The following is a 21,833-nucleotide window of genomic DNA, read 5'->3' as shown; positions in this document are numbered from 1 at the left end:
GATGTCATATGAGTAACACATTCTGTTCATAAGCAGGACGTTCCCTGACTTCTCAAGACTTTCTGAGACCATCTGAGTAATATAATCCCTCTGTCCTCTCGAATAAATGTGTTCAAACCCTTCAGTCCTTGACTGTATGTCACTTTCATAAACACTAAACGACAGCATTTTAAGTGGGAACAAGTCTAATTGCTGAGAATGTCAACATTAGTCTGTCTAATTCCTGTTCTGCTGGGACAAATATAATTTTGACATTTTTAGTTCTTGCAAGAATACATTTTTAAACTGACAACAGGTTCTAGTCTCTTAAGCAATGAAATACATACATATTGAGATAATGCAACATGCCATGTTAACACATCAAACTTTTCTCTTTCACAGGTTCTGATTTCCGAGGGACTGGGCAAATATGCAAAGGATCCAAAGTTTGTGGCGGTCACAAAAACTGAAATCGCTGACGCTTGTGAAATGAGCGTTGATGAAATGGAAAGTGCCGCTAGTAACTTACTGAACGTCACACTAGGCCAGGGGAGAGATGAGACGGCCAACAAGAATCACATTCTCCATGACTACAGCGATGAGGAGATCGACCTGGACGCAAAACATGAAGAGGATCTCAAAGATGAAATGATCTACATCCCAACCACACCAAACTCACAAATAATGGACAAATAAAACTGATGAATTTGTGCTATTATTTATAGAGAGATGAGATCTTTAAATAGCTTTGGTGAGATTCAAATGTGATTTTAATACCAACATGTCTTTTTCAGTATCTTTGCTGGACTAAAGAGCATTTATTTTCAAACCGTTGGAGATATGAGGGAATTTTCAGGAAAATCATAGCCAATATCCTTTAGTTTGATGTATTCTGCTTGTTAAAAACAGATCAGTGTTTCCATTAATGGGAGCTTTTAGATGAGGTTTCTCAGCAGTGTCATTGCTCTAACTCAGATTAAATCAAAACCTTTATTATTTATCCCCTATTCCCCAAACACGATGAAAAAAGTTTAAAAGTAGTCTTTCCATGTTAAAAGATTAAAATGAAAGAAATTCTGTCATCTTTTCCTTATTTCGTTTCATTCCTATATGACTTTTGTCTTTTTAAAACACAAGAAGAGAGTTTAAGAAGGCATCACTTCTGCGTTTAGATCAGTGTCTTGAAGATTTTTATGCATTGCAGAGCATCATTTTGCAGATTTCTTGAAATGACTGAGACAGTTGCCATTTAAAAAAAAAATCGGTAATTTCTGATTTAGCAGAGATCTGGCATTGATCCGGCATGCATGATTTGACAGTTTAAGCATTTACTATGTGGCCATATATAGTGATACTCCAGCCAAATATCAAAGTTACCCCATGATTTACTCCCCCTCAAGCATCTGAGATACATACAGTATATCCATCATTTTTCAGATGAACAAATTTGAAGTTAGTTTATTGAATCGCTTTGCTCTTCTTTATAACGGTAGAAAACAGGGATCAGGGAACAACGTCTGACACGCTTTTAGACACACATACTGTATTTGCTTAACTATAAATATAACAGTCCTGTTACAATCCCAAAGACATTAATTTTTACAAACATAAGAATTTTCTATAACGCATAGTATTGCTTATGCATCTTATATAGAATACATTATTTCATAATTGTTTGTTTTATGTGATTTTTCTTTCTTTCTATGCTGTCATTTCTTATGTCTACAATCTTTTAAAATGTTTATTCTGTAAAACTGCTTTGCAAAAATGAAAAATTATGAAAAGACCAACCTATCCTCAACCCATATTAGTGTTTAGGTCGGTTGTCCATTTCCCCAAATACGATCCACCTCTACCAGCAGCAGGTAAAATTATTGGGGTATCATTTCACAATGATGATATGTAATGTGTAATATAATTACAATTAATTCTGGTAGTTGAAAATCATATCCCATTACACTATTCAGGCATTTTGAGCTAATATCAGCATACAATAGGCGGATTATATGAGAAAAACACTGATTGTATCATTACATCAGCTTGTAATGTGAAACACTATTGGCTATTGTGACTGATTACAATCATTCTCTAACCTGCTGGTTTATGTATGAATGAGATCTGACTGTTATGCATTCTTCATACAAAGTGATCTTATGGGTTCAGTTCGCAAGGTTTGCAACACAAGTTGTTTGTCATACTATTTTCAATTTACACAATAAATAAGCTTACCTGTGACTTTTACTTGCGTGTTGTGTTTTATATGGTCTAGAAGTGGTTCAGGGTAAGGGTGGGGTTAGATGCTCTAAAATATCTTTAACATCATAAATGTTTATGTAATTTCTAATTTTACAAATGCAGAGAAATAAATGTATGGCATAAGGCCTAGATAGGTGAGCACAGGTTGTAATAAGCTGCAGGCCACTAGAGGGCGCTAATCCTTAAAACGTAACTACATTGTAATAAACTGCTTGCACGAACGACATATGACAGTCTCCATGTGTTGAATATGCATCTTGAAATATAATGCTACGAAACTAATCTTGCCTCTTTATTCAAACACTTTCATGGGTCCTGGGCTGATACATGCCTGTAGATGTAATAAATACCGGGAGCTCAACCAACTGGCCACATCAAGACATGGTCTTTTTTCACCTCGGATATATAACATCAGATGAATATCCAACAACATCATTATATTTACATCCAATGAATGGTCTGTTTTACCTGTACTGTACTCCTACTCATGGCCTATGAACAGTACAAGCATTAGCATATAATGATATTATCTCTATCATTAGCAATGCTGACTTCTCACAGACATTTATAATGTAGCACTGTCCCCAAATTAAGAGCTGTAATCATAAATATGCCTTCATACGACACTCATGGGTATGTATTGATGCTTTTTAGCATAAGATGTCTGTGACAACTTTAGTAGCTCAGCTCAGATACAACATAACATCTGCTTCATGTGACGATGACTTCCTGTAACCTTGTATTATTAAAAAGACCAAAAACAATTAAAGGATCCAATAACACTTTACAATAAAGTTGCACTGTAAAAAATAGCTGTAATTATGCAGCTGGTTGCCAGTAACTTACTGTAGAAGATAAAGACTGAAAATGTTTCATGTTCATTTAACCTTAAACAAACTGTTGCCAGTAAATAACATAAATGTAAAATCTACAGTAAGTTACTGGCAGCTAGTTGCCATATTACTGTAATTTCTACAGAAACGTTTTACAGTGTGTATTTGTTAACAATAGTTAAGCATTAGTTAAAATTAACTTCTACAGCATTTATTGATCTTAGTTAATGCCAAAATGAACATGAACTACTACATTTATAAATTTAAGCCTTGTAACTTTTAAAATTAGTCCAAACACCAATAACTCTATTAAAATTAACTAACATTAAAAAGAGTTAATACACGCTAAAAAAAATGATATTGTTTATTGCAACTCTTACAGGACACAGACAAGCTTCACAAACACCTACTACAGTACATGTCAAACAAAAACGTATAGCCAAATAAATCTAAAGACAATGTTAAATTCGTCTCATTTTATTATTATTCTTTATTGACTACAACTGTTTGGTTTTATGTGCATTCTGTTAATAAACAAGTAGTGTATTTGAAATAAAAAGGACTTCTTAACCTTTATGTTATCAAATTGAATCAATGTAATAAACTATTTAAATTGCACAAGCATGAAATTATCTAACATTACTCTCTCTGTAAACAGTCATGATTAGTAATTATTATAAATAACATCAATTACATAAGAAATAATTGGAATTATAAAAAAATAATGCACACCCAAGGTGGTAATGCAGCACGACCTGAAATGGAGTTACACCGCGGGTGCGTTATTCTCAAATAATTCAAAGGATCAGTGTCAGTTATACCACGGTTAACACAGACATTGCTCTGGTGGTTATTTTAAGACATTTGACAGCTTAAGTGTGCGTTTTAAAGAAAAATAATCAACACCCATTGAACATTTCTCAACCAATCAGAATAAAGCATTCAGCAGCTCTGTGGTATACAGTAAATCTACATTATTGTAAACATGTCGACATGATTAATGAAGCACAGTGGAGAAACTATTTGCTACAAATTCATCTCTATGTAGTTTTTAAAACGCTACTGTGCTCATTTATTAGTAACTTTTCAACATGCTGTTATAAAACAATGCTGTCACAAACTGCTTTCATCATAAAAGGCAAATCTTTCATTCTTATATTTCTTAATGTAAGCAGTAACTACACAGTGTCCATGAGAAGTGAATGCATTAAAATCATTTAGTGACCTTTCGGATCACGTGACAGCTTTTTGACCTCGCACATAATTTTTAGTATTAAAAATGGTCCAGTCCATTCAGGGTTGCAGATCTCTTATCTCTGTGTTTCCAGACTGGCAGGATGGTAAACAGGAACTCCTGGATCATGAAGTGACGGGAGTCCTTTAATGGCATCTGCCGCTTTCTCCGCCACCATTATAGTGGGGGCGTTTAAGTTGCCGCTCACCATACTGGGCATGACGGAGGCGTCCACCACCCTCAGACCCTCAACACCGTACACGCGCAGCTCCGGATCCACCACTGCCATGCGGTCCGAGGCGCTGCCCATCTTACACGTGCAGGACGGGTGGTAGGCGCTGTCCGCCTTCTGTCGAACAAAAGCGTCGATCTCGGCATCAGACTGGATGGTGGCGCCGGGCAAAACCTCAGGACCACGGAACGGGTCGAACGCTTTCTGAGCGAATATCTCCCGCGTGAGCTTAACGCAATCTCTGAACTCTTTCACATCTGTGTCAGTAGAGAGACAGAAAACACAAATCAAGAAGATTAAAAGATGTGATCAAATATCCAAACGTTTTAATGGTTCAGTCAGAACTGTTTTCAAACTAACGGTGCACATGGACTCTCTCAGGCTATTAAATCCTCTTAACAGAACAACAGACAGAGCTGTTTTCAATGGATCAGACCATACTTATACAGTATTTAAAAACGATTAAAAATCGAATTGTTTCAAAGCTTAAATCTAAACAGAAAGAATTTTAACTGTTGGTGGCACTAAAGAGTTTTAGAAATGTTTAGCGCGTCCCTATAAAGGGCCAGATTTCACAGCGTTGTATCTAAATTTCATTGGGTTTAATAAAAATAATTCAATAGTTGGTAAAGTCTAAAGAGCCTCAGATCAGATTAGACGTACCAGTAGAGAGGTAGTTTGGTTGGATGACTGGATGGTCATTTGGGTCTTTACTCTTCAGTTTGATCCACCCAACACTTGTGCTCCTCATAGCCCCAACATGAACCTGCACACATCAGACACAACTTATATTGCATGATGGATCTCTTAGGGTGCCCTCATATTGCCTTGAATCGTTCCCGAGCAGGCGCAAATGTGCTCCTCCACACTGCCCCACTCGCTGTACTTTTATTCATCCGTTTTTTTCACCCCATTGGCAGATAATTTTGCTTGTTTTAAGGACAATTGCACTTAAATTGTATATTATTTGTCTTAAAACTAGACCTACTTACCCAGGTCACCTTGCTCATCAAGAAAAAGCATATTAATTTAAGAATTTTTAGATATTTCTACTGAAAACAAAGAAGACAAAAATACTACGTTTTTGCAGTGCAGCTGTTCCCATCATGCCTTACTGTGTAGCGCTGTGATTAACACCAGAATGAAATCTGAGAGGCAGAGCTACATTTATTTTCAAACAGCTGACATTTCTGTACATCCCAAATACTGATATCTGCACCAGAATTTACAAAAAGCATCCAGCTGTAGAAATGTTTTTTATGTCAAAATAAATTCTATAGTAAGGTTCAATTTATCGAGTGTGTTATCTGTTCATAAAATTGTTATAATCATACGAATACATAATAAGGAACAACTTTAGATTGGCAAAAACGTCTTGTGTTATGTCAGCTTTAATGTTAATCTTGCTTTCCTATAGAGTAGTATTTCATCATTCATATGTCTAAAGAGTCTTTCGTGTTGTCAGATTTATAAAAGAAAGAACAGCCTTTCCGATTTTTGGCAGAAAAGGTCGAACACTTGAACGCGTCCGGTGGGCGGACCTGAAGAGTTACGAGTACGCGCAGCTTCGGATACTACTTTTGGATTCACAGCCGACATAGATGGATATCAAACTTTAAAAAAACTTTTTTTAAATAACCAGCCTTAAATTATACATATGATCCAGAATCGGATACTGAGTCAGTAATGGACGAACAGGAACAACAGCGGCAACAATTACAGCAGGACGTCTCTAGCTGGTAATTAATCCTTGCTTGTTTATCTGCTATTTTAATAAAAAAAGCAACATAATCCAGTTTTTAACTGCATTTGCCGTTTTAAAAGGTGTAAATGCAGTACAATGCCAACTGGGGCCAAAAATGGTTGCTGTTGTTGGTGTTGTTTACATTACATGAACATATGCGTGATTTCAAACAAAACACGTGAGATTATGATTTACTTACGCCTGTGGTTGTAAAACCTAAACGGGGTCTTTTAAAGTTTTGACTGCTCCAATAGTTGTAAACAAATGAAAAACTTGAGTCAAACTGAGCCTTGTTTGTAAAGCAATCCTCTCTGAAATGCAGTCAGGGAACAAACTAACTCATTCGCTATTATGTTGTCTTAAGACAGGGAAATCTAAATAATGTTTTCTACTCCTTATATCCAAAAACACACTTCTTTTGTCGAAACTATCTTGCTAAAACGAAGTTGTCGCGTGCCGTGCAGTGATACCGGTGACTTCTACTCAATGGAGCAATCACTTGACGTGCAGGGCAGGCGTCCTTTTCTGGGGGTAAAGGGCCGTAAGAGGAATATGGGGTCAATCAGTCGTAACGGATACCCCCATTCAAAAAAACTTTCCGAAACTTGTAGGAAAAAGGAGGCATGAGTTTGGCTCAGAAATGCTCAACTGTTTTTTTGACACTTTGCTTATGTTTAGCATGATGACTACAACTCTTATGCTGCATTTACACCAACCGCGGTAGAGGCGTGAAGCGCGAGTGATTTCAATGTTAAGTCAATGTGAAGGCGCGTTGACGCGCGTCAGGAGGTCCCGCGGCGCGGAAGACGAATTGAGCGTTGTGCGCGGTACGCGCGAATGTGCTTTTTGTTCATTTTGCGGTTCACGCGAATTTGCGGCTGACGCCCGAGTTGAAAAATGTGTACTTTTTTGCGGAATTTCGCGCCGCGTTAACCAATCAGGAGCCTGCTTGCTGCTGTGGTGGCAGCCCCGCCTGGATTCACTCATTCAACCAACGCTTGTTATTGTCAATAAGCAGTCACCCAGAGCTATACGACACAAGTTCTTATTTCTATAGATGAGACAGAAATAAAAAGGACCTCGTTTGAAAGAGTGTCAGTGAGGACATCGGGCAACCTGGGAAGCTGTAATACACATTTCACTTTTGAGTCACGTGACGTTTATCGACCCGCGCTGTTTATTTCCCCCTATAGTAAGGTTACCACATACAAACCGATAACTCTCTCGATAAATGCACAATCAACATCAGTCATCTTGCAAACAGACAACCGCATAGCCCTTGCCCCTCCCACAAGAAGCGGAGTTTGCCTCTGACGCGCATCAACTGCTTGCTTTTTCTGCGCGTCTACTTCGCTCTACACGCGCGAATGCATTCAAACTGTTCAAGCGGCAAACTAGGCGCGGTAGACGCGATTTTGATGCCTGAAACGCGGTTGGTGTAAACTCAGCATTAAACTGTGTTAATAAGTCAGAATGCATGAAATAGCATTAAACCACCCCTTTAAACTGAGTTTTAACCGAGGTTTAATATCATTTTTGGCTACACTATCCCTTTAAAAAACCTCATACCTGGAAGGCCTCGATCTTGGATTTGACGCGGCCGTGATCGATGACCTGAGAAGGCAGGAAATGAAACTGAATATCGGGATGAGGAACGCCAGGACGACTGCGAATGAAACCACCGCTCTCCAGATGAGCTGTAGCACCGTAACCTACAATCAATAAGATCTGTGTCAATCTTCATTACATTACACCTTACATACTTATTATCACTCACATACAAACAATCCCACACATAAAAATGAAATGTAATTTTACATAAAGACAAGCCTCTGTTAAATAGACATTTACATAAGCATTGTAACTTAATGTTCATAATGAAAAATATTAAAAGAACCGTTTTAACAATGTGGTAATGGTGGAATGAATATAAAGCAAAATCTTGATCAACGTGTTGGCGACCACTGTACCCTTTGTTTTGCCTCAAAATGCACACAAGTAATGTTTTTAGTAAGGCATGTTTGTTAAAACTAGTTATATTTCCTAAATATACTAAGGCCTAGTCCTAGTTTAAGCTAATCTCTGTCGGGGAAACCACCCCTTTATGTTTTTAAACAAACACTCATCTGATCTAAAGTTTACTCACCTGTGAATGTGAGAAGCCATTCCAGTCCAGTCTTCAGCATGTTAAAGGGTTTCTGGACGTTATAAAGGGTTATGGGTTGAGTACATTGATGCTGTACATATAACTCCAGATGATCTTGAAGATTACAGCCAACACCTGTAAACACACACACACAACAAACAAAAACAAAATAGTGATTTTGTTGGCATTGATAAACCTGTGGTGGTTTTCTGTGATGGGGAAGAAGCCATCAAAATCCAATAATTTACGTGAGGCACTCGGGCGAAGGAAAAATGTTGGCTCTTGCTTGTTCTCACTCGACAGCATTAATCTTCTGTCATGCCAACACATTGACCACAGAGGATCTTATGAAAAACTTTCCATCATTTTACTAAAAGTCAACGAAAATCGAGCAGGACCAAAACATTTTACAGCTGATCGCTGTCAAAAAAGTTCAGTGACAGCGTCCCAAGGATGACAGCAACAAAGACAGTGTTCTTAATATGACAAAGTAAATGTTTTGATTAATGCAATTAATGTTTATTTTAATTAGTGTATACCACTAGTCAACTAAATGAATATAACATGGCTAAGATGAATGATACATTGATTCAATAGATTTATAGCATTTTGAATAAAAAAACTCGTCATGGATTTTTTTGCAGTTTGGGGAAAAATAATCAGTTTTTATAATAAATCTTTGAAAATAAAATTATGGCTTTGAATTGTATATATATTTAACCATGTATGCATATCGTTTGATTTAATAGATATTCTTACAGGTGCATGCAAGTACTGATATTTACCTGGGAGGTGTTGAGTAACAGGAATATCCAATCTGCGCAGCTCGTCTGCGTCTCCCACACCAGACAGCAGGAGGAGCTGTGGAGAGTTTATCGCTCCACCACAGAGAATGACTTCTTTATCGGCATAAATCTGAAATACATCCACACATTTACGTATAGACTTCAAGTGACGTGAACTCGATGTCTGAACACTTTGTTCGTGCATAATGATGTGTGATCTGATCTGTCCTCCCAGACATTTCCTTTGATCAAAGCAGGAAATGAAACCAACATGGTCAGTGCTGCAGCTAAGAGATAACACACACACACATAACACCTGACACGTGTGTTTGGTGAAAATTAGGTACACATCTGTGAAACATCACCACCCATAATCCATCTGCTGCTATTTTACTGAAGCTGGATTAATGAAAAAAGTGTGTGGTTTACCCATGATGGATTTAAACTATCTAGACCGAAACAACATAAGGCCCAGAATTGTCATCAGAGGAAATACTACAGGACGTGAGATGCACTGTGACAGACACTTCTCTGATCTGAGCAAGATAACTTTAGATTTAACACTGACAGGTTCTGTGTCTGCTGTTAGGCTGTAGGCCTACTTTCTCTTTATAGACTTTATAGAGAAAGAGTGTTTTTAAGAAATCATTGACTATAATAAATCAGTCCCAACATTCATGTAGGTTTTTGTCTTCAGAAAAGGCTGTGCGCTTTACTGTCACACTACTCTCTTCAAAAACCTTCTTACTTGCCCACTTTAAATGATATGAGCATATTACAGGGACGGATTTGATCCAGAACCTGCTCCTTATAACCATGACATCCCAAATAACTACTAACAATCAGTCAATGAGCTCATTTTTACCCTTTTTATTTGACCGTTCTGCACGAATTCCACCCCTCGCGCCCGGGTCCCATCAAACAGGATTCGGGTCACCATACAGCCGACCTCTGCGCTCAGGTTGGGTCTGGACAGCGCAGGGCGAAGGTAAGCACTGGCTGTACTCCATCTCTTACCTGTACAGAGAGAAGCGAGTTATACATAACTACTAGTCAACGTCACAAGATTACAGGTTTAGTTAAAAACTAAACATATTGAACTTCAGAGCAGCCCTCATGTAAGTCAGTGGCGCCTGCAGCCGTACACACTGTGTATACCTTGAGAAAACACTCATGCAATTTGATGTTTTACATAATTTTCAGTCATTTTTTGGATCATCTGGACTTCATTGGAATTTTTGAAATATTTGATATATTCAGTATTTTATGAGTAGTATCTCCCAGGATACATTGCCCTATTAAATTGATTGTTCATGACATAAAAATAAAAGAGAGAATAAGAAAAAATAGTTGTGAATTCAGGGGGATTGGTGAAAACTGTGCATAAGTGACTGACTTCATGTGGTGCAGCAGAGACTGATCAGATTCGGCAACAAACATCAGCAGAAGCAAAGATCGCGTTCGCGTATTTTATCGTGGATGAAATAGATGCGACTGAAATACCAATAAATGCATTTACATGAAGATGTTTATAAAGAAAATGAATGAAGGTGAACTGTTTATTACTGGAAAATGCTACTTAGTAAATGTTGGGAAGTATAAATCTAGTCGTAAAACAAATTCTTTTCTGTTGTGTGAAATATAAACAGCTCACAGTACAAATAAATCAACAACAATACAAAAGTTAAAAAATATAAAACTAGTAGGTAGTGAAGTAAGAAGTCATCAGTTGACATCCCCGGGCCAATGAGCATTAAGCTGTGTCGTCAGCGAGTCTTTTCCCGTCGTGATTTTCATCAACACAGACAGTGGAGAGCAACTGCACCTGGCTGCAGAATCTGACGAGCCCTACTCTACACCGAGTTTTTTGGCACACGTCAGCGTGACATGCAAGTTGGACGTAACTCGTGCTGTATCCGAAACCAACTACTTTCATACTATATAGTAGACGAAAAGCAGTAGGCGAGGCGAGTAGCATGTCCGAATTCATAGTATTCCAAAAACAGTAGGCGAAAAGTCCCCGGATGACCTATAACTTCCGGTTAGATTTTGGATTTTCTTGGACACTTTTCAAACGGGCAATCACTGCTGATCGATTCTGCATTGAATTTGCTCATCTCAAACAAGCCTATTGATTAGTAGTCACTTGTCTGAAAACAGTCTCGCATTACTTTGAAGTCATTCACTGATCTTTCTGCGCAGCACTGCATGAAGTCGAAAACACTCCAGTGTGACAAAAGGAGCAAAAGTTCAGTCTTCAGAATGAAATTAAACTTCCACAAGAAGTCATCTTTCTGAGGTAGACACAAAATTTAATGACAACAGTCTGCATCACCCTGCTGGAAAAACCAGCATACCAGCAAGACCAGCATATGTTGTGGTGCTGGTTTGCTAGTAAACACCAGCTAAACCAGCACCAAACCAGCACCAGCATCCCATGCTGGTCATACAAGCAAGACCAGCATATGTTGTGTTTTGGTACTGGTATGGTGGTGACCACCAGCTAAACCAGCACCAAACCAGCATGGACCAACATAATTCCCATGCTGGTTTGATGCTGTTTTTTTCTGCAGGGCAGTCTGTCCTGATATGCTTGTAGTGTGTCACTTAACATGTAAAGAGACGTAAATAGGTTCTCTATTTATCTGTTCTCCTTATAAATAAATAAACTTTCTTGCTTATATGTTCACCCTGTAAGTTTATGATTTAAAATAAAAATGTGACTGAAATCAAAAGCTATAAATGGCCAGATTTACTAAATGGGGCAAATTAGCGCGAGAGCGCAATTCCAAAAAAGTGCAGATGGGAGTGGTAATATCTGCAGGATATTTACTAAAAAGGAGAAAAATAAATAACACAGGTGCAAAAGCTGATTTCTATAATGACCAACGCAATCTACTAAGAGCAGCACAAATTAGTTTAGGGTCGCAAATAAGATGCTCCTCATGTGCGAGTGATCTACTAACACCTGATGCACTATGGACATCTTAGCTAAAAACGTACCACGCCCTTTCTGATCTCTATGATGCCTCTCCTATGAGCAACAATTGCAGCTATTTCAAGTGCAAAATGATTGAAGACATGCTTTTTTCAGCGTTAAATAATGGCTCAAATACCAGTAATATCACACACGCAAACATTAGTAAATTGCGTCGCATGAATCATTTAAATAATCTCCTCCCATAAATTTCACATCTGAAAGGGAAACTCCTAGAAATGCATACGCAGTAAGGTCAGTCAAAAAAAGAACTAGACCACACCTTTTTATCGCTATTATCTACTGTGCCTCTTTAGTAAACCCGACATTCGATATATTTGCGATGGTGAAAGCTGCTAGTAAATGTGGCCTTAAATATCTTATAATCATTCAAATATGAAAATTAAAATGGCTGGTTGTAATTGATTATTTATGATGACATTTTTATGTCCCTGTCTGTAAAAGTAATGGACAATAAAAAGTTCTAAATCATCCTCTTATATGTGTGCTTTGTGGGGTTTGGCAGCATTACTGTGGGCACCCTGATGATACACAACCTCTCACTCTTATTTGGGTAAAAACAGAATTCACAAAAAAGACTGAGATTTGAGATTTCAGAACTCCCGGAGAGTGGCTCACTAACCCTCAGCAACAGCCCCGTTGGGGCACAGATACTGAACCACCTGATTCGAAAGTCACGGTTTCCAAAGTTTCCAAAACAAATTAAACCCCTACCTTTGTAAATGGTCATATCCATCCAGCCGACTCCTTCCTGCTGGTATCCATTCATGTCTTTGGTGAAGGGGTATCCCGCCTGCTGGCCTGCTGCAATGAATGCGTGGTGCAGCGGGTGATCCGTCTTTCCACGTGTGACGCACAGCGGGCCATCACCCCCTCGGTAACGGTCCCCTCCAAGCTCGTGGGTTTGGGCCTTGCGGAAGTAGGGAAGACAGTGTTCGTAGTCCCAACCCTCTGCACCTTCCCTCTGCCAGCGGTTGTAGTCCTCCGCATGTCCGCGTATGTACACCATGGCATTGAGCGAGGATGACCCGCCCCAAATGCGCCCGCGGGGCCAATACATAACCCTGTCGTCCATGTGCGCCTGAGGTAGTGTGTGGTAAAACCAGTTGTATTTGTCATCGCAGAGATTGTAGGTCAGCGCGGCGGGCATGTGAACCTTCCACGACAGCCGGGTGCTGCCCAGCTGCATGTCTTTGGGTCCCGCCTCCAGGAGCATCACCGAATCAGATGCATTTTCTGACAGACGGTTGGCCAGCACGCAGCCTGCAGAACCGGCCCCAACGATCACGTAGCTGTGGGACGCTGCGGTACTGCAGTAGCTGGACCGAGAGACGAGGCTTTGCTGCAGGGATACGAAGGAGTGTGGAAAGCACTGTACGCCAATGTGTCTGCGCAGACCTCCGGCGATCCTCGCCGATGCTCTTATACACACCATACTGAAAATGTTCTCGGTCAAAAGCTTTTACAGCGTTTCATCAGTGGTCATCTGTGGCCCTGAGAAAGGACAAGAATTAAACATTTAAAATTCGTCATTCTGGGAAAATACAAAAGCGTTTTAGTGCCTTTTCAAGTTCATTCAGAATATTCTGCGGCCAAGGCACAGAGCAGAGCAAACGTCAAAAGTGAGTGCATTAATTGATAAATGACATCTGCATTTATGTTTATATACAGTGATGTGGGAGCAATAAAAGACGCTTTTCTATCCACTTTAAAAAGAAGAAAATAAAGTGTGAGAATTTGATTAAAATTTGATTTAAATTTGATTTCATTGATTTAAATTGAAAAATATGTGATTGCTTACGCCCACCGGCACTAACACTGTGTGCCCTACGTGCAGGAGTTATAGCCTAATAAAAAGAAAACCTCACTTCAGATGAAAAGAAAATAACGTTGTTTTCATTGCTCTATTCTCCAAGTGTATTTTTAACGGCCATACAATGAGACACAATTGCACAGACAAGAGGTCTGATCTTCAAAGGCAATAAAGGGCATAGGGGTAATATAGGGCACTTCCCATTGAAATTCTCCCCATATGTGACAGGGAAAGTCGTTCAGAATGCGCACGGGCTATTGACAACAAGAAATACAAAGAAATGTCGTTATTAAAAATAAGGTTATTAAGCTCTTGTCTAGTGATGCCGGTGCTCCAAACAGTAATTAAATAATGATTTGATTTAATCAAGAGTAAGGTGACTCTGTGCTCTCGTGTTTATCTGGATTCTTATTGGATTTTCATCAAAGATTCAACATCAAAGGCTCCTATAGACGGTTTCAGCAGTAACAACATAAACAAGCGGCTGTCGTGGTCCGCACGTAACTTCCGGTAAACTGTGCTAAAATAAATAACAACAAAGTTCTTAAAACGTAGTTTATTTATATAAAAAGCAAAAAAACAACACATAGATTATAGGAAACCAAAACATTTGTTATTTTCGACAAGGCATTTGTTCAAGAGATCAGTTTAGCAACTAGTCAGACCATTAAAAAAATGAAACCGGAAGTAAAGTTCGAATTCCTGTTTCCGTGTGATTATCACGTATTGGTTACTCAACTGTTTTGTCCTATTTTCTTACCATTGTCGCTTCGGTTTAGGGTTAGATTTGGTGCTTGCATTAGAATGTCACTTTATGTATTGGTTTATACTATGTTGCCTGGCGTTAGGGTTAGAGTTTGGGTAGGGATGTCATTTTATGTAAATTTAACCCTAAACCGAAGCGACAATGGTAAGAAAATAGGACAAAACAGTTGAGTAACCAATACGTGATAATCACACGGAAACAGGAATTCGTTATACGATCACGAAAAAACTTGAAAATTTATGATAATATCACGAAAAAATAATACAAAAATTACGTGACTATATAACGAAATTTCGTGAGACTGGGCTAGATATAATGCTTATCAGAATTTCACCTTTATTACATTAAAATAACATCTTAAAATATAATAACAGAATCTTATTACTCTGGATCAGTTCAATGAAATCCACAGATGCAGGATGTTTTATAATCATTCTCTTTGAATTCATGTAAACAAGTACAGTGTTGAAATCTAATGTTATGTAATATTTGTTTTTTGTTTGATGTTACAAGAGAGAAGTACACTGTGTGATGAATGAATCAGAACAAATCAATATTTACTGAATCACATAACCCATTTTACATAAAGTGTCTGAAATGAAGCAGTGGCCTGTTTAACAAAACTCACTTGGAAAAGCAAGGATTAAAGTCCAAAACCTGACCTGAATGAACCAACGCTTAAAGTTTCATAGCAGTTACTTGAAATTTATGCAGTCCTATTAATTTGAAAGGGGCTCAAGTAGTCAAGATAGCATGTGCACACTATTCTGAAGCAGACCTAAAGGTTAAGTGTGGATCAAATGAATCTGCGATGATTGATCTGCTATCATTCTGATTATGCTGATTACAGCTTGCATTTATTGGCCGGTCACATACCAGCTTGCAAACAAACAATTGGATGCCAGTCTCATTAATATGCGAATCAGCATTCATGAGGTCATTTTTCAGTGACTATTTATAGTTAAAAATGGGGCTGTAAAGGGCAGGATATGAGGCTGATTTATGTACGCACACTTGCAAATAATCTGTGATCTATAAAAGGGAACATTGCTTACAGGTGTGCTTACACACCCTTTTATAAATCTGAATATGTTTTGGGCATACACCGTTTTTGGCTTTTGTGCGCACGTATACTTTAAGTAAGGATACTACGCACAGTTCTAAATGAGTCCCCTGATCTTTTATGTCCACAACGAAATCCGATATAACCAGACATGACCTGTGTCTCAATTCGCTCCCGAGGTGGTGAATCAGTATATCGTGTACTGATGTTCGTGCACTGTTAAGTACTCTAGCTCACTTCACATTGGGACCCTGTTCATTTACTTTCCTATGACATGACTGCTTAAGCGTGTTGTGATTATTCACAGCTGTTACTCATCAACAACCGGCAAACCAACATCTCTCTGATTCATTTTTAAAACATGTGTTAAAGTATATTATGAAAAACACTTTAATTATTCTCTTACATATCGGTGCATACATTTGGAGGAATATTACATTTAAATATTAAGTAGATTGTGGTCGCTTCCTGTCTAGCAATGTGCGGCGTGCGCTTATATTAAAACTAAAACAAATGTTTGTCTTTATAAAAGTTCTGTCACATTTCATGAAGTTTATTGAGTTGGATCTCGCAGTTTTCGGTTGGAGAGCTTCAGAAAAGGTCACGTGATATCCGGTAATTGAACATAAGGACCATTAATCCGTTGCATTGTTGGAATTTTTAGGGAACGAATGTTCAAGTGCACTGGAAGGATTTTGCGATTTAGACAGACCCCCAAAATGGCAGACTCCCTGATCAGTGCCCTGACTATTGAACAAAGGAGCTGATTTGAGATTTTTTATGAAGGATGAATATATTGTGTCAGGGATTTGATGAGGCTTAAGCTTAAACTTACACTGTAAGTTTATAAACGTTTTGTTTATAAATAGTGCTTATATTCCTTATGTCATGATTTATCAAAGAGTGATACAGAAAATAATGAAAATATATGCTTGGACCGCCAGATCAAACAGCAATCTGATATCGAGATCCTAAAACACAAGCGAAAGGTTGGTGTATGGTCACGGATGAACAGTTCTTAATATGAGGAACAAAATTAAAATGTAACAGTGGTCACTTTGGTATTTGTAAAAAATAAAGATAAAATAAATTGTAAATAATTTAGGTGAAATTATGAATTATGAACTGTGCAAAATACCATAAAATAATATTTCTAATTGTTGTCTCTTTTTGTGATCTGAAGCCACAACTGATCATGCATGGTGATTTAAAGCACTTGAATAAATCAAAGTAGATGAAGTGAGACATTTGATGAAAGAAAGGAGGGTTTAAAACACTGTAAATAGAAATTCATGAGTAATTATAATAAAAACAAAAGAATAACAATTAGAGGGTCATAACCAGGCTGAAGATGTGATAATGTGTGCCCTGCACGGATGCTCAAAATGAATGGGGCGGTCTGTGCCACAAAACAATAGGGACAAAACACTGAATGGATGCTTGGAAGATGTGAATAAACAAACAATAGCATTTAGCTGTTCCTCTAAACAAATTCACATGACATGGTTTTAAAATGCACTAAAATTCAGAGTTTTAGAGGATTCACAACATTGTAATTCATTTAATGTGTAATTTCATTTAATTGGGGCGTACATCTCGACTGGAAAATCACAGTTGATGTTATGTTAGGATTAGACTGTTTTCAAGCAATCTTTTGCATGCACATAAGAAGGAGAAATAAATCGTGTTTGAGGTTCATGATATGTCATGACCATGTAGGTCGAATATCTATCGAATATTACTATTCATCTATGCCTAGATAAATACAGTTTTACATTCTGCGGCACCTTTAAAATAAATAAATTATTCAGTGTGCGTAATAAAAATGTGAGCAAAGAATAAATGAACGAATAAATGAATTAACAAAATATTTAAACACTGCTACTGCTAAAAAAGGGAGGAGAAACTCTTGCGGCATTTTACAAACGGTATTGATGCATCCTTGAAGTGCCCTTTCGGAAAAGGGGACGCCACTTGTAGGGGCATTCTAAACGAAAGTGAACACCTGAAGTCCGTTAGCTAAGATTACATGTCATGGTCACTTCAAGGACATTAGGGTTAGTTAGCAAGTTCTGTTTGTGATTAAGTGATCTTGGGTAATGAGTTCTCGCAATGCTTTTTGAAGAAAATATAGTTGGGGAATTTGCCTTTACATAGAAATCTAAGTAGAATTTTTCGGTTTGTCTTTATTTGAATGTATAAAAAAATACAATAGAAATAGAAATGCTGATATGAGGTATCAAGGTTGTAAGGCTAAGTTAGTTTGCTCCTGTGCTTTATCTACTTTAAACACCAAGCAGAGCTAAACAAATCAGTTTGAAATAAGACTAAAATAAACAACATTTGACAGAAAAAATAAAAATAATATTTACATGCAACAACTGAATCCTAGATTCAATGCGCATGTGCAACGTTGTCAAGGTAAATTTTGTCTGCCTGGGATATCCAAACGCATACGTGTGACCATAAAAATCCAGCACTAACTTCAAAGAGATCACTTTGAGGGGAGTAGGGCGACCCTGAGGAAAATACACGGAGTTTACAGAATAAAACTTGCTCCTAATCAGTTAAGTTCACAGAGAGTAAAAACACGTATAAATTAGCTCTCCTTCTTTAATAAGCTTGACTTACCCCTCTGGGTTTAAATTAACTCTCATACTGAAACGAAAAGTTGAGAGTTTTCCTCATTTCAGGGGTTAACATACACAAGAGTTTTCACTAAACCTCCTTTCTGAAGCGACCCCCCGATCACTGTTAACTAAATCACGACACTCGCGGTGTTATTTTAACATATATTAGCATTTTGATTATTAGTTTCGCGGATTTGTTCGGTGTTTAGTGTTTATTAATTCATTTACAATCCCAAACAGTGTAAAACTTTGCAAACTGCATAATTTGTCTTCTTGTCCGTGTGCAATGCAACAGATTTGGGTAAACCGAAAAGCCACACAAACACATAAAGTGTTGTGATATCTGCATATAAATACTGTTGAGAACGATACAATAACGTTTAGTTTAAGAGAAAGTCCGCTTACCGTTTAGCAATGCGCCTCTCTCTCTCTCTCTCTCTCTCTCTCCCACTCATTCACTCACACGTGTTGTGTCTGTCTGTGTCTGTGATGTCACAGTGGTAGGTGGAGTCTGACTGACTATAGCTCTTTACCTCTGAATACAAAGTACGCACTGATTTTGTGTGCCAAAAACAACATTGACATTAGCCTAGTAAATAAAAAAGCATCTTTCGTCATATGTAGGAAACACACATTCAAAATAATTCAGAATTCCATACATCAAGTTTTGTCTATTAATAATAAACTGTATGGTCCATTCTAGTGAGAGTTCACATTCTTTACCATATCACAGAAATTACAATCCTGTACACATGGCAGATTTGTTTATATTGTCTTGTATACAAATGGTACATGCAGTGATAAACAAAACTGTGCAAAAGTCAAGCCACCACCACCAGCTTTGTTGTTTTAATGTCCAACCATTTTTTACTCTATTTATTGAGATGCAAACAGAAAATACAGGAAATATGTACACAACATTAAAGAGCACCTATTTCATTGAAAAAAACAATGCTATTTTACGTATTTGGTATAATATAATGTGTTTGCATAGTTATTATTTTCCACATATCGTAATTTTTTTGTAGCTCCAGATTTCACTCTCTTCCTAAAGCGCATAGATTTAAAAAGCTCTGTCTTCCTGATTGGCCAGCTAATCTGTACGTTGTGATTAGCCTGAATACCTTTGAGGTCAGCTGGAAATGTGACGCTCCTTACCATGTTTGAAAGATTTGCTCACAATGCAATGCTGACAGCAGTTAACTTACAGGCTGTGAGTCCGAAGCGATAATGATAATGACCGCCGTGTTCATTTCAACAGGCCCAGGAAGTAAACCATTGCCTACAGTCCATGTGTTTGTTGTAGTCCAAGTTGCCAACCTAGATGAATTAATACATACCTATCTTTTTTCAATGTGTGCACTGTACAGCGCGTTGTGAATGTGTTAGCATTCAGCCCAGACCCATCCATTCCCCTGGTACCAAAAAAAAGTTTTATTTTGTGGCACCATACTTACTGGTATAACTCCTCATGTAACAGTCTTTAAATAGGGAAAACACGGAAGTGTTTGGTGGCTTCCCTGTTTGGTACCATAGGAATTAATGGGTCTAGGCCAAATGCCAACACACCCACAACGCGCCGCACAGTGCACGCACCGAAAAAAGACAGATATGTATTAATTCATCTAAGTTGAGGTAATAACATAGTTTAATATGGCAAAAGGGTAGACTATTCCTTTAACACTTTATACAGTTTTAAACCTGTTTTCCCACCCCTCATGCTAATGAGGTATTCCCATTTTAAATGTATTTTAAATGTAGATTAAGTGGAGTGCTGCAAATGACCCCCTATTACCCAAACAGGTGATTGAATTGATATGATCAGACTACAGTGATAATCAACTGTGTGCTCACCCAATTGAATGATGTTTAGACAGATGTCTTTTATAAAAAAATTTTATAGACCCTCTTTGACGTGTGTTGGTTTTCGAAGTCTCACTTTTGCTCCCATACTTCTACTAAGAAAGTATCACTTCAGTCAGTATTTAGTGTGACCTCTCTTGGCACTTAACACATCTTGAGCCATTTTGAGGAGACTGAAGTCCTAAAGTCATTTGACTAGAATTAGAAATGAGGATTTACCTTCTGGGGTGATTTCATTTAGGTTTAAATGGGCATTGTGCAGAGGATGGAAAGCGTCATTAAATATTCTACTCAATTAAAAATCGCATTACTGTAAAGCGTAAGTAAATTTACTGGTCTTAAAATTAGTAAAAGTAATAAGTAGATGATTTTAACTTTACTCAGAGTAAAATTTACAAATGGAATAAATTAATGAATGAAAGCACTCAATTCGCGTCAGTGCACACTGCACACGCACCAGCAGGCACACTGGCACAGAGGAGCAGAGCGAGACCTTCAGCCTATGTGCCGGTGGCTCAGCCCCCATCCAATTTAAACCCTGAGCAACTTACCTGAACATGCTTGCGTAATTTAAAGTCCAGTCACCTTGGGCAAACAAAGCAAACACTGCATAATAAAGCTATTGCCTTTGTTGCACTTGTAGTCAAAGTGGTCGCATAAATACGACCAAGTATTTTTTTTCATAAGAATAAAATTCAATGCTCCATCACTGGCGCCTGTCTCGTCCGTCTCCATGGTTGTTTAACACGTTCCCCGGCCATCAATCAATCGGTATTCGTTTACGTTGTAGCGAGGTACTAGCCTGGGTGCCAGCCGATCTTAGCCCCGCCCACCACAGTTTGAAAAACGGGGATTCACCGTTGAGGAGCTACTATGCGAATACCAAAACCGGCCGACGAATCAAATTGTGAGGGCGGGCTTTATACGATGATGGACAGATGATCGACAGTAACGTATCAACCACGTCACCAAAGAGCGCGTGTGTTCAATCTGTTTACAATGAAATGGCTGCCGCTGGTGAATTCAGATGTGTGGATTCTGACATTGAGTCTGTTCTAAAAGATATCGACAGAGCATTGATTTAAAAAGAGGAACAGAGAAACGCGACCAAGGCATTTGTTTATGTTTTCGCCGTTCTTCCTATGGAGGACAAAGTTAAAGAAGCAACTGAATCATGGCGATGCAACTCGGCGTGCACGACGAGATGGATATAATTAGCGGTCGTTGCCAGCTTCTTTTCGGAAGCCTGGAATCGTGACTGCTGAATAAGTGGAGGGACATGCTAATATTTTTCGGTTGAGACACGCCTCATAATTTTAGCTCAATGGAGCGGTATCAGACTCAAATTCTGACTAGAATCGAGTGACAACGTCAGGCTAGCGAGGTACAATACTTTATACAAAACATACTTAAGTAAAAGTAAAATTACAAATTTTTTAAAAAGTACACAAAAAAATGACACAATTACAGTAATGCGAGTAAATGTAATTC

The 21,833-nt window shown here is 38.2% G+C and overlaps 2 protein-coding genes across 2 annotated transcripts in view; one reads left to right on the top strand and one right to left on the bottom strand.

The window, feature by feature from the left end:
* The window catches only part of cacna1db (calcium channel, voltage-dependent, L type, alpha 1D subunit, b), a 193,086-nt gene extending 191,230 nt beyond the window's left edge, over positions 1 to 1,856 (top strand). The window contains exon 46 of the mRNA XM_055167221.2: positions 382 to 1,856. Within this exon, the coding sequence (XP_055023196.2) occupies positions 382 to 675 (294 nt within the window). The 3' untranslated portion in view covers positions 676 to 1,856. The remainder of the gene's footprint in view (positions 1 to 381) is intronic.
* Positions 1,857 to 3,529: 1,673 nt separating this feature from the next.
* On the bottom strand, positions 3,530 to 18,968 carry chdh (choline dehydrogenase). Its single transcript, XM_073867472.1, has 8 exons — positions 18,885 to 18,968; positions 12,922 to 13,701; positions 10,075 to 10,226; positions 9,210 to 9,339; positions 8,425 to 8,559; positions 7,848 to 7,990; positions 5,208 to 5,300; positions 3,530 to 4,807 (listed from the first exon to the last, which is right to left on the bottom strand). The coding sequence occupies exons 2-8, from the start codon at positions 13,640 to 13,642 to the stop codon at positions 4,379 to 4,381; spliced, it is 1,803 nt and encodes a 600-aa protein (XP_073723573.1). The 5' UTR covers positions 13,643 to 13,701; positions 18,885 to 18,968; the 3' UTR covers positions 3,530 to 4,378.
* Positions 18,969 to 21,833: the final 2,865 nt, after the last annotated feature.

This window comes from Misgurnus anguillicaudatus, chromosome 5 (assembly GCF_027580225.2).
Source record: "Misgurnus anguillicaudatus chromosome 5, ASM2758022v2, whole genome shotgun sequence".
In the NCBI taxonomy this organism is placed as follows: domain Eukaryota; kingdom Metazoa; phylum Chordata; class Actinopteri; order Cypriniformes; family Cobitidae; genus Misgurnus; species Misgurnus anguillicaudatus.
Note: the sequence above shows the minus strand (reverse complement) of the source record. Positions and strands in the feature narration are given on the sequence as shown.